The following is a 14,593-nucleotide window of genomic DNA, read 5'->3' on the forward strand; positions in this document are numbered from 1 at the left end:
GTTGTGGCGCGTTTAAGAATGTGACATGAGAATTATTCACATCACTGTTTACTACTGATAATCAGGTAAATCAATCTGCATCTCAAAAGTAGCTTTTGCTGTAGTTACAGTTTACAAACTGGTAGTACTATCACGATGTGGCATCGTGATAGTACTACCGTGATAGTAAGACAAAAATCCTACAACCTCACTGTGAAACAGTCTGAGGTAAATAAGTTGAGTTAAATCAGTGAAGTCAGTTAAATCAGCGTCCTGCAATAGCTAATTTGAAGACAAATCTGCTCCCTCTTCATTTGATCAGAAAGTCCCGGTGGACATTTTTGTTTTACACATTTTAAGCATGAAGTAGCAATGTCTCAATACAGTTTATATAAAAAGAAGACAATTACCAAAAATAATGATAAAAAATAAATAGAAATGAAAATACACCAAAGAACTTTTTTATTGCCTGTTTACAGGAAAAGCTAACCTTGAAGTTAGCATCTTCCTGGTTCTGTTTTGTTCAGCAAGATAATATTTACAAATGAACTCCACTTAAACATAAATGCATTGCCAGAAGTACAAATCTAACTTTAGGCTCTAAACACATCTGAAAACAAGAAACATTTGGAGAAGCAGAAGTGCAAAAATGCTAACAAATTTCTTGGTTTTAGTACTTCCATTCATTAAAGAGCATGGTGTAGACCTTAGAGATTACTTTTGTTATAAATTGGCTATACAAATAAAAAATGATTGATTAATTGATTGATTCCTGCAGCACTCTGTAAGCAACAACCAGAAGAAGTTACCATTTTTACACAATTCAGCTTTAAAATATCAATATTCTTAATTCTGATTGGTCAAGGTGACGTTCTCCACAGCAGTGCAGCATGTTAAGAAAATGCTCTGCCAGCAAAAGATTGCTTATTAATCTTTAAAATAGCGAGTGTCTGTGTTGTGTTGTCCAGGGGGAATAAAAATTGACCAAGTCGGAGGTGCACGATGAGATTTATTAGAGCCCGACCGATATATCGGCTGGCCGATATTATCGGCCGATATTAGGCATTTTCCAAACTATCGGTATCGGCATTTATAATGGCCGATAAATGAATATTTAAAAAATAAAATAAGAACGGACGAAACACCCTTCAACCATGTTATGAGTGTTGGCGTTGCATATTTATTCCACCAGAGGACACTCTACAACGTCCCTGTTGGTGGCACTCCTGTTTAGAACGCCACAAACCCGACAACCAGCTGATCCAGCCAGAGTCGGGCAGAGCGAACCAGTTACCCACCACTGAGATCATCGGTGGAGTGTGTTCATGGCAACTGTCACAAGAAATACATTGCTTGAATGACAATTAAAAGAACATCCCCATCAGTTCTCTTAACTCAAATAAGCATGACAAAATTTGTGACTACCATGTCCAGTTTTGCTGCAGTGACGTGTAAGCCGAGAGTGAAACTGACTTAGCAAGTAATTTTGATAAAACAAATAAAACAAACAAGTTTATTTTTAAACTGCATTATCATATTATTTCAGTGAGGACTCATAAATAACTACAAATAACTAATGTAACGGAAATCTGTTGTATGTTTTGTTACACGTTTCTGGATTTTATATATATATATATATATATATATATATATATATATATATATATATATATCGGCTGATATATCGGAATATCGGATTATCGGAATATCGGATTTTCCGAATATCGGATTTTTAAATCACCAAATATTTGTATCGGTATCGGCCTTAAAAATCCTTTATCGGTCGGGCTCTAAGATTTATAGATAGTAAGAGACAGTTTGTAGTCTGACTTAGACGAGTCAGTGAACTGAGGTCAGAATCAGTGTTACATCTTCAAAATGTCACTTACATGACAGGATAAGACTGTGAATGTTTGTTGTCAAACCATATTGAAAATGTGGGACGTGGATACAAAGTTAAGTTGTCGGGATGCTTTTCATTTCATTTGAATTTCGAGCATCTCTGTGAGAACGAGGAAATGAAAGACAGAGAGTAATTGCTTTTGGACGGCAGCATCTCTCTTATGCAACAACAAATAAAGCTCCAAATGGAGATTTAATCGTGTGGGGGCTTGTATTAAAAAGCTTTGGCGGATGCAGATTAAGTCGAGATTATCACAAACAATGTCCGCTGTCAGAGTTGTCTGAGGACAGTTTAACGGCTCCGTGCTGACAGGCTTTACATCATTTCTCTTTCTAAATACTAACCTACATTAATGTCCTTCTCCATTACATGTTGGATATTTAATCAGCTTTTGTGTACATTATCATCGTGGCTCACATGTGGAGTGGGAAGCAGGGAAGTAATCGAATTAAAAGATGCATGCCTAATTACCTGAGTCAATACCTGTATTATAGTAGCATTACATCACACACATATGGGACCTGTGCAAAAAAGAATGCAATGCATACATGTCAGCCAGCACGTAATAATAGAGACGTCAGGATTTAATAGTCAGCTCATGGTTTTGTTTGATTCAGACCATATAGTGTTTAATATTTGCAGTTTTTTAAATAAACTGTGAATGCAGTAAAAACAACCTAGAGTTGATGGTTCAAAATGATGTTCATTATACAACACAGGATCGCACAATGACATGTAGTTGTTGCCCCTTCCATGCTACACACACAGAATATGTGTCGACAAATATTCAAATATTAATACAATGAGTTTTTGATAAAAAATAATTAGTAATGTGGATATAATGACTAAGTGGGGAAAGTATTAGAACAAGAAGAACAGTCTGATAAATTCAGAAAATATCATCACTCCACTGTAATGCAGCCTTTAAAACGCAACACTTATGTCGTATCACGATATAACAACATCCAAAATCTAAGACGATGTGTAGTCTCATATCAGGATAACCAGCATTGTAAATAGCACCCAAAAGTCCTGCATGAGTGAAAGTGAAGTTATTGTGTTATTGTTAAAAGTAAAGTTCATGTCCTCATCATCTCTGACAGTTCAGTGTTTATGTATATGATTTAATTGCACCCTCTGGCATTTCATGATATATGATAGTATGAACGAAGACAAGTTCCCATTGGAAGGAATAATTGATAAGATAAAGTGAATGCTGAGATACATTTACAGCTTCCATGTGCATTTTACTGTCACAACATTAACAGCGTGAGAGTGCTGAAGGCTGTTGAGCCCAAATGCATTCAGATACAAACAGGTGGGTCAGCAGCGCTATTAACAGTGAAACATGCAGCACAGTCAAGCCAAGTACTGTTAATGGTTTTATGTTATTGTGTGTGTGTGTGTGTGTGTGTGTGTGTGTGTGTGTGTGTGTGTGTGTGTGTGTGTGTGTGTGTGTGTGTGTGTGTTTGTGTGTGTCACAGAGCGGCCTCTGCAAACAGACAGAGGTCTTTTATCAGAGCCAGTGGCGGAGCTGGGCCAGATGGAGTACCAGCTGCTCAAGTTCTTCACCCTGCTGTGAGTATACAGACACCAACAACACCACCTTCACCTCCTCCAGCAGCTGACTCACAGCTACACACACACACACACACACACACTGTGAGCTTTAACATGGAGATATAAATAGTGGGCGACTCAAGCAGTGAAGCTGAGCACAGGGGATCAGAGCTGTTAAAACACTTTTACTTTGTATTCTTCCACAGAGAAGCTGCCTCTCATGAGACTTAATTATTAAGACTCATTGCAATGCGTCAAATAATTGGTCTTAGCGAGAAATGCGCCACCTTCCCTCTAGCATAGCAGGGCCACACAGTGACCATGGAGACTGTCCTTCACCCAGAGGGCAAGAAGCCGCTCTGCTTAAGTGTCCTTGAGAGAGCAATGAATCCTTATCTGCCCCTGAAGGTTTGTCATAATGCTGACAGTGCAGTCTGCTTCCTCCACCCACCGTCGAGGAAAAGAGAAAAGACAAAAAATTTAACTTACAGATCATAATCCATATCAATTAAAATTAAAACTTTATATAAATAATTGATAGCAAGTGCACGTTAAGAAGCCAAACATGCACACATAATTAGAACTCGTAACATTTCTACATTCAAAAGTCTAAAAACTTCCAGCCTTTTTTTGTATATTTTGTTGTGTACTTCAGTAGTTGGTCACTCATCTCTATAACTTCTGGGAGAGAGTCAGAGAGTGACGAAGGAAGTCGGAGAATGTGACTAAACATGACCTCATCTGTGAACATGATCAGGAGAGACTTTCATTGGCAATGGTTGTTAAACAGTAGCTGGGTTCATATGGAGCCTAATATTCTGATTGTAATCGGTTTAAAAGCCCAAATGAAAATGCTCCATATAAACACCTCAGTCAGAATAAACAGGCCCAAACTCAACAAAATTTCAATTGGTTGCAGAGTTTCAACCTTTTCATAAACCTATTAAAATAAAATTGTCCCATGGAAGCGACACAACATGATTATTTTCCGCCTACGTTCTTTCTCAACATGCCCACCGTCTTTACACACTGTGCGTTTAAGTAAAATAAGATATAATCATATGCATTATTTCTTTTCAAAGTTATATTATCATTGTGTGGTGATCAGTGCAAGTTTGTTTTTAAATATTATGCACTTAAACTGTGTTAACAAATAAATTAAAAAGAATATATGTCTACACACAAGTTTATTACAAGCTTATTGATTTTTTACTGTACACAAATTACTGGAAACTAGTGGCTGCTTGGGAAGTACAAAGGCACATTCAAAGCCTTGAAACACTACATCGTTACTTATAAAAACTGTACAGCAGTCATATAAAGTGCAACATGATTTGCAGATGTGGAGTTAAAACACTGCTGTGGTCGTTTAAGACAGATATAAACTGCGCTGCTCAAGAACAGTGTTGTGCCTTGATATTGAAGTCAAACGTTGCCTCCTAGTGTTCATGGGAAGGCATTACAACTGTCATGCTCCACGTCAACAGTTGATTCCAGTATCTAATGTCCTGATAATGATCCTATTAATAATAACTAATCTGTGTGTCTCTTCCTCTTTCCTCAGTATTATCCTCCTCATCCTGTCATCATGCTACCTGGCCTTTCGTGTGTGCAGTCTGGAGCAGCAGCTGTCCTTCCTCAGTAACCCAAATCTGCCCCTGAGGGAGAGGTAACAGCTACATCATCAGAGCTTTATTATGTGAAACAGCTGTTTGTTTTATTGAAAGTCAAAACACATTAATATACTAAAGATATCAGACATTCAGTGTCCATGAAAGCTGAGATTTAGACATAGGAGACAAAAGAAACAAAAAGTCTGTTGAGCTCGTGTAGTTTGTGGCTGCTGTCCCAGACGAGGCTCTGAAACAAGTCAAAGAAACAAATGTTTCGGTTTCAGTTGAAAAAGTGAGATGTTCTGAGGGTCTGCATATGTACAGTATCAGTGTGTGTGTGAGTGTATGTAGTGCAATCAAAGGGCCGTCACACCATGAACAATAACTATAACAATAAATATGTTGATTTACAAATCGTCCACACCACAACTAAACGACAAAGACAGTGGGGAACGATATCGTTGCAATTAATTTCAGAGTGATTTGATGAACCATAGAAACACGGTCAGCCAATCAGAATACACGCAAAATTCCAGGGCCATCGATAAGCTTTATTTTGGGGATAATTTCCTACAAAATAATGTCATAACCCAGTCCTGGATATTTATACGACTTACTGTACACTTGTATAACACAATGTTAGGCTGCAAAATACATAGTCTTTGGTGCTGATGTGGTCTCTGAAGAATGTTTTGATGTTCCTAGTGATCGTCAGGATAACTGATGTTACTAAACTATGAACAAAATTTGTCTCCAGAAGATTGTAACAGAGTTGGATTCTCCAAACCCCTTTCACCTCTGAAGAATTTCATAAAAGCATCTCCCTCTTGGGGTTTCTTTTTTGTTTCTCTGCACAACATACATTAGTAACAGGTTATCAATATGCATTTTCCTCAGGTGCTGAGACAGCTGGAGTGCACAGCTTTATCGTTCATCAGTGTAGACGCTCACATCATTATCCTTTTTGTTGTAGTGTATTGTTCTTGGTGTGGGCGGCCACTTGGAAGCAAACTTAAGCTATTGATTTATTTACCCATTTAATCCTGAGAGACATCCTATTTACAAATCAGCCCCAGACTCTGTTAAAAAATCATGAAGTTGTGTGAGTTGTTTAGTTACCGGACACTTTCTCACATTGTGGAACTCTGTCTACATTCAATTCTGAATTATTTGACCCTTCTTGTAAATTCAGCAAAGTTAATACATTTAGTTACTACTTTTTTTTTTGTATAACAATATTGTATGCATCTGTCTTGGTGTAAATGGGGTCTAACTTTCTTCTGCTTTCTTCTTGTCCAGGTAACCACTGCTCTCCGCTGTGACCCATCAGATCAGCTGCTGTTTACTCTCCTCATGCTTTGAGTTGATGACGCCCTCCTGCACAGATCCAGGACCAGCTTTAGAGCCCGATAAAGATCAACCCCCGTACCAGCTGCAAAACGTGAAGGAGCACCATCAACCTGAGTCCAGGCATCCTACGGACCTTCTCTCCTTGGAAAGAGTTCCTGTTTAGTGATCACTTCCAGACTATGCAAACAGACTATTTATATCTGAACTTAAAGTAGGTTTAACTGTAGATTATGATTGTCTACCTTGGCCTGTCCCTCTCATAGACATTTCACCTTTAACCACATGAGTCTGCAGTGTAAAGCTCTGTACCCTAACATATTAGTGAGCAGTGAGGAGTGGTGAAGGAAACTACAGGTGTTGAAGGTTGGAAATGTAAGAGATAATTTCAATACATAATTACTTGAAAAGACTGATAACAAAAATATTTCAGGTGAGTTTTGACTCATTCATTAATATCTGACACATTCTGAGTTTTTTCTGGTGGGATCTTGCCATAGCCCTCAGAAGAAAAGGCTAAAAGTAGCCGCGACAATGCACTTTCGAAAATTTGTCCACGTTATTTCAAATGTATGTAACTGAAGAGTTTGGATCTATTCTGTGCTTGATGATTGGTACTCAGTTGTCATATTTGAAGGTATTTATGGAAGGAAGTAATGTTATGACCGCAGACACTTGAGTGAATGAAGTTACCTGTCATTTAACTGTAATATATTGAAGCGATAACACCACATGTGGGTGTTTATATATAATGTGAATGAGATGGTTAGAAGACATGCATCATTTTTATTTTTCAGTTGTACTAATCTGCTGTGTGAGAGGAATACCCAGGGTATTTTCTTTTAAACATTTCAAATGAGGTCACCAAAGACTTAAAAATGACACGTTGATGTTCAGAGTGTTCATGTTATCATATCTCTGTTTGAAGATATTCTACTGATTTGCTGGACACAAGTGAATGTGAAATCCCTATGAATTAAATTGGCAACGAGATGTAGAACAAAAAAAAAGGTTTGCGGCTTTTAATTTATTTTTCAGTCATTCCTGGTGCCAAAACTTTTACGATCCAATGTTCCATCCTGTCATTTTGGCATCTCATACAAGACCACCATGAAGAGCCTCGACTCCAACAGCACAGCAAATTTTAGTAACCTTGAACAACTCAGCCTGAATTATAACACTGGAGTATGATGTTGGCAGAGGCACTTAATGCTTAATACATTACATATGGAGCGTTGGCTGCACACCAGCTGTGTTGGTTTTCTTCCACCTGGTTCAGTTTAAATGTAATAACTTGTCATAGTTGTCATGGGTTAAAAAAGGGGAATTTCTGAAATGTCAAATGTTCAGAAGCTACAAAACCTGACCTTGACTTCAGTCGATGAATACATGAATATAAATAAACACTAAAACAGTTTTCTTAACCTACAGAGAAACCATGTGATCTCGAAACCAAAAGAAACTGGAGTTACGACAGTGACAGTATTATATTATATTTCGGTAAGAGTGTGGTAACCACACAGAACTCTGCAATGTAATCAGAACTCAGACAGGAAGTGGGTCTATCAGAAGTTTCTCCCAAAACACAGGAAGTTAGGGGGTAAATTGGTAATTCTCATCCGTATAACCCTGTCGTAACTCGGTGGCACCTGGAGACTTGAAATTTCCAGCAATTGTGATAAATCTTTAGACACGCTCACACCAGATTTCATGTCCCTATTACCTTCTTAGCAAAAGTTAAGAAAAAAACCCCTTTCGGCGCAACATTTCGACCAATTTCCCACATCGTAAAGTCTTGGGTGGTACAATTCAACGTAGAATCCACCAAAACCATCAGACGGAAAGTAGTTCCAGGTCGCTACGACCTTCCTATCAGCAGTTACTCCCAAAAAGATGGGAAGATGGCAGTAGTAATCATCCATATAACCTAACCCTGAACACTGACCCTACAGACAGACATTTTATGAAACAAAGATTATTGATCAAATTTTCAGGATCAGTATCTTTAAAGCTGAAGTAGATAATTCTTGAGGAAGATAGTGGATAAATAGAGAAAGATAGTTACTGAGTCTCATTCTCAGGTCATCAAATACTGCCGCTCAGGGTAAAAGAAACGTTCTTGGATGTTGAACTGATTGTGTGGCACTGAGCCTCATTGGAAGAAACTACACTGACATCTAGTGAACATTCAGCACAGAGAAACACTCCCAGGTCCATCCAAAAATAACAAACATGGATTATGCAACAAAGACTTTAAAATAACTCTAAATCTGCCCCAAATTGTGCATTGAGCATGGTTTACTACATTTCCCAGTGACGCTCAGGATAAATGTATACTCTATTTAACAGTTAATATTCATCTTAGCACTCGCTCAATATTTTGTTTCTCAGAAAACCTGTTTGCTACTTCAAAGGCTGTGCCACCTGGATACCATGGCAACCTAAATGACTGACAGCTGGCTCAGTTCCTGCAGTGAAAAGGGGGCGGGGGCAGAGAGAAAGACACCTGGTTTAGAGGGTCAGAGGCTGTCCTGGCTCCGTCCAAGGAATATGCCAGGAATCTGACACAGCAGATCCTGAACAAACCTGCTGAGAATCAAACCCTGAACTGATGAGAAGACTCAGATTTTTAATAGGTTAAATAGGTTTAATAAGTGGGTTTACTAAGTGATGAAACCTAATCCTGATATCTGACCCAGACTGATGCAGATGATGCTGATCTTCTAAATCATTTTTGTTCCGCTGCAAGGACCTAAAAACCTTTATGGAGATATTCCTCAGTCAGCATATTTACAGAACATGTGATTGTTATATGTTTCCGAAACATCTAGAAAATGTCACATCAGTGATATTCTAATTATTGTTAAATGTTTTTATATTTAGGATTCTTTTTACATTTTGTCTCAAAACATGCAAGAATCCTAATAAAGTAAAAACAATTCTAAGTTGTAAGGTAAGTGGAAAATTAAGTAGCTGAAAAACTGTCTGAAGAGGCAGATTTGACTGTGAACCTGCAGCCATGACCAGCCATGGGAAAATGTACAGTAATGCCGCTTTTCAACCAAAATTAACGGGTCTACACAAGTTTTTTAAATGTGGGTTAACCCGCTAAAAACCACCTATTGAACCCATTCCCACTTCCTGCAGCACGTCTGTGATTTTTATCTGAGGCTTTACATTGTACGTCACACACAAAAATCCACTTCGATCAAAATGATCTAAGAAGCAACTTAACATGAGGAAAGAAAAGTGGAAAGAAGTGGATATGAAACCATCTAGGATTTGCTTCATCACAGCTTTCCACGCTGAAAGACTGTGATTGTTTGCTCACTTTAACATCAACATTTTAAATACATAAGTGCACCATGTTTCCAATCCTTGAAGTCCATTACTCTAATGGAATAAGATTGTATCTCTGGAGGATCAGGTCTCAGTTTGTTATGAGAAAGACAGGTTTAAAACCATTTAGAAAAGAAAACACTGCTCAAATCTGTACTTTAGTGCTGTTGATACTGGTGATCAGAGCTCTTAGATCTCATCAGCAGAATTGTTTCATCACCTGAACTCATCCTCAACAACATCACTCCACACACCATAAAATAGATGTAGCAGGACTCAAGGACTCTAACATTATTTAGTTTTTTAAACCCTTGTTTAAAAAAGGACAAATACATTTACTTTGTACCTTAAACTGGTAGAAAACAACTCTCTTCCCCATTTGGAAGAATGCCAAAAACTTAATGTACCAGAACAAATGCACATGTTGATACCAGGTTTGAACAGCCGATGAGAGTCAGTTTAAAAATGTATTTAATATCATCTTGAAGTTGAACTTGGTCCATTTGTATGAAGGACTGTACTTAGTTACAATATTGAGGTACTTATAATTACTTCAGTATTTTCATTTTTTGTCACATAAAAATAACCTCAAGACATTTTTATTCAGTTAAGCATTTGTATAAAGTCATTTATCCTCTGTATATTATTGTTACTGTTATATGGTGCTGGAAGGAACAAAAACAAGTACAGCTCTTCAGTATAACTTGAGGTACTCCTATTTTTCATGAGTATCTTCATTTCATGCTGCTTTATACCAACTACTTCACTACATTGAAGAGGAAAATACTGTAACTTTTACTCTACATTTATTTAACAGCTGTGGCTACCAGTTACTTTTAAATTTTACTTACAAAAGATAAGATCATCTTATAAAATATGACACATTGTTCTAGATTAAATAGTTTAAAATAGGTGAATCTTGATTCCACTAACTACAACATTAAGATTGTGCTACATATTGATTCATCAGTAACAATCCAATATTATAATATATAGTTATTCAACACTGACTGGATTTATCCAGCTACATAATGAGTAGTTTTACTTTTAATACAATAAGTACAGTTTTATGATAATACTTTAATACTAATAATATAATAATACTAATACTATTTTACTTAAATTAGATTTTAAAGGCAGAACCTTTACACGTAATTGGGTATTTTTCCACTGTGGTATTTGTTGCTTGTTGTTACTTCTTCCAACTCTGATGAATGCCAATTTTAAAACTATGTAACACCTCGTAACTAAGAATGTCATAGAAGTGCTGCAGAAACAAGTTTATTGTAATTACATGCTCATGCAGCACATAGCTTTGTGGAAACCTTAAGAAGCACAAAGGTCAGGGGCCAACTACTGTAACACTGTCAGTGTGGCTGTGGAGTCAGTTTTAGCTGCAGAGTAACGGGGGCAGGTCGAAGCAGATGGCCAGACAAGCTGCAGCCGCATCCATACCTCCAGGGAGCCGTATTGTCTGTCCCGGTATGCACTTCAGGTGACCTTTGACCTCTGTGGTGTGAAGGATAATGCTGACCGTGACTTCATGGTTAGGGTCTGTGTTACACACAGTTCAATCATCACATCCAGGCTGCGTTACTGGAGGGTTTCCAGGAGCGCATTACCTCAGCGGTGCACTAAATGTGTCCACGTCCGCACACGAGCACAATCCAAAAGCATTACAGCGAATCAATTTATGATGTGAGAGGTGTCGAGTTTCACTGCAGTACTCTGTGCAAATGTTTCTCCCTATCCAAGGAGATTGTAGAACCAAATGTCCAGAGAGAATATGATTATAAATGCCATACATCTTATGGAAAGATTTTCATTGAGGCAATAAAGTGAAAGCTTTTCTTTTTCAAGTTTCTTTTTAAATGTTATGTAAGGGCAAGTTTATGAAAGTAAGATGGAGGTACATACTACCTGGCAAGGCCTCAGAAACTGCATTAGAGATCAGTTTTTCTTTAATATTCCATAAAATGAACGAATGATAACGTCTATTAGCTATTTTAGGTCTATCTATAGTTCTGGGTATTATTATTTATAATTTCCTTCACAAACATTCAAAAAGGCAGTTGATCCGTTCCACAGATATTCCCCCAAAAATCAAGCAAATACATAAAATAATAAAAATAAACAACAGAAATAAAATAAGGATAGTGAAAGCTACATTAAAATAAAAAAAAATAGAAATACAACAAAAGAAACAATATACACACATATGAACAATATAAATCTACATGTATACACATACCCTATAAAGACAAACATAAAAATACCTAGGAAACACTCAATCTACAGTTGTGTTTGAGATCAAAAATCTGTGTTAACTGTACAAAAAAACAGTTAATTCGGCTGTATCCCTCATGGAAATCCAGCCGACAAGAAGGCATGACATCACTCTAGTTTGACTGTACAGAAATACCGTCCGCTACCTCAACTTTTAAATGCTAAAACATCTCATTAATCTCCAGCCAGAATGTAACGCAGCCACGTTAAACTGTTTCGATTAACAGAGGTCGGCTGTGACCACGGACACACCCACCGTTCACAAACAAGTTGGATAGCGTCACTATATTTATACGTCCCTTTGCCCACCATTGATTGAGAGCAACAAGTTCCCACCCATTCTCTGGAGGGCTGTTGAAGTCTTTCTGGGAGTAAGAAGGGAAACCAGTCAGAGAGCGCCAAAACAGTATATCACAACATTTCAGCACAGAATAACTCCTGGAATGGGCTCAATCACAAAAATGAATCCAGTTGGCAAAGAAGATGGGGCCTCAATGCATCACACTGATATATTTTTCCTACTTTATAATAATCAGGGTGTCTAGTAAACAAATTTGCATGTTTCCAACTTGAAATATTGTCCCAAGGCTCCATTTGTCAGCCATCTTTTAGTCTTAACTTATGAAATAGATCTCATGAGGAACCTAAATGACTTTTGGCATGAGGAATAAAAAGGGTTATTAAAGGTGCTATATGTAAGAACTGGACACCCCACAAATTCATACTTCAATATAGGGGGCAGCATGTCACTGTTGCTGCTGTTAGCTAGTAAGCTCATTTAGCTGCGCAGTTATTTGTCTGGACCTCTGAGTGTTACTATGAGATAGGATGGGCCAGCATGTTAACTTCTCTGCAACGCAATACATAGACATCTTTGACATAACGTCAAAACCACAATTTCTTCACATTGTGTGGATAATCTTAGTTAATTTTCAGTGTTTAAATGCTTAAATTCTTACGTATTGCACCTTTAAGTCTGGTATTCTAAAACTCGAAAAATAGTGGAAAAAACTGCACTCACCTGGTATCAAACTTAGCGGAGGTGTTGGAGCTGTAAAACATCACAATAGGACAGAAAAAGGACAGAAAAAAGCATCTGCAGACTCGATCTGTACAAAAGTCTGTTTAATATGTGCAAGTTTTTGGTCAGGGATCTTCTTCAGGGTTTGAAAAGGCAGCAAGAGGGAATAGTTCTGTTTTATTTCTTCAGGCTCTCTATAGAAGCAGGACTACAATTCCCTTGATGTTTAGCCACACAAGTTCAACTGCGCTCTGCATCAAGGCTAATCATTTGATGCTCTTTTACTACTACGGTAGTGTTTGTGGTTTTTTAGTGTGTGTTAGTGGTTGTTTTGTGCAGGTTTGTGGAGGTTTTGTGTGTTTGTAGTTGGTTTGTGGTTGGTTTGTGTCTCTTTGTGGCCCTTTTGTGTGTATTTGTGGAGGTGTTGTGTGTTTGTGGAGGTTTTGTCTCCCCACCCTGTTTGTATTTAACCTGAAATCACTTTTCATAATTTGCTTGAATTGAGTTTTCGTCCAATTTAATGCGTCGCTTCTAAAACCGGTCGGCAACATAAGTAAATGTTTAAACATGTACATTAGCGTAAAGTTACAATGCTTGTCCATTCAAGTAGTGTACACTGAGTGCAACTTTAAACTGATTTATAATTTATACTTTTCACTCAGCTTTAGTTATCAGTGACTTTGCAGATTCATATAATTAATGCAAAATATTCACTGTTATAACGTGATGTATTATTTAGATTAAGCTACCCAGCAGAAAGCATAGAGTCATGACCTTAGAGAGGATGCTCAGCGACCAGATGGGTTGGGAGCCTGAGTGGCGCTGCACAGCAAACTGCAAGTTCCCCTGAAATCCTTGGAAGAAGAGTTCAAGGTAACGAGCAAGAGAAGTGGTTCAGTACAGTGACTCAAGTGATCCAAACGTCTAAAGCGAGGATTCAAGTGAGGACTGGTCGTAAGTGGAGGGTAGAGGAAGCTGATCAGGAAGCAGAGACAAGGCTACATCACAAGAGGCTGGTGGGCGTGGTCACACTGGCACCAGCTGGACTAGGATCCTTTCCAACTCCCCAGCTCAGCAACACCAGAGGGAAGGAAAGTTCAAGAGGAGGTGAGAGCAGTGATGGAGGAGACGAGAACCTGCAATGCAGTGGGGAGGTAGAAAGGAAGAGGAGAGCCATCCGCCGACCCGATGTGGCAGAGAAGGCTTCAAGATGGCTGTGGCTCAAAAGAGAGTCGAAAGTAGGTACACCCAAGTGTGGTGTATGAGCAGGTGTGTGTATAATGTCAGGAACATTAAATTATGCATAAACTCTTTCTTTTCAAAATTATTGGGGCGCAATGGACTGCCATTTTAAAAAAGGTTGTGAAACACTGCTGTAAAGCACACTGAATTACCTATGTATGTATGAAATGTGCTGTACAAATAAAATTGTGTTGCCTTCATAACATAAACCACTGTATCAGTCTGGGTGTCTCAACAGTGACGCTGCAGTGGTGTCTGCCAACTCAAACCATCAGTATTCAACGACCTGTGAATGAGACTCAA

General features: G+C 38.1%; 1 protein-coding gene across 4 annotated transcripts in view; it reads left to right on the forward strand.

The window, feature by feature from the left end:
• Positions 1-7,404, forward strand: part of gramd2aa (GRAM domain containing 2Aa) — a 36,768-nt gene extending 29,364 nt beyond the window's left edge. For all 4 annotated transcript variants that reach the window (XM_084357099.1, XM_084357102.1, XM_084357101.1 and 1 more), the window contains exons 10-12: positions 3,367-3,460; positions 5,007-5,111; positions 6,355-7,404. In XM_084357099.1, coding sequence (XP_084213225.1) covers positions 3,367-3,460; positions 5,007-5,111; positions 6,355-6,358 — 203 coding nt within the window. In that variant the 3' untranslated portion in view covers positions 6,359-7,404. The remainder of the gene's footprint in view (positions 1-3,366; positions 3,461-5,006; positions 5,112-6,354) is intronic.
• The last annotated feature ends 7,189 nt before the right edge of the window (positions 7,405-14,593 follow it).

The sequence above is a fragment of the Pagrus pagrus genome (assembly GCF_965226575.1).
Source record: "Pagrus pagrus genome assembly, chromosome: 1".
Lineage (NCBI taxonomy): Eukaryota > Metazoa > Chordata > Actinopteri > Spariformes > Sparidae > Pagrus > Pagrus pagrus.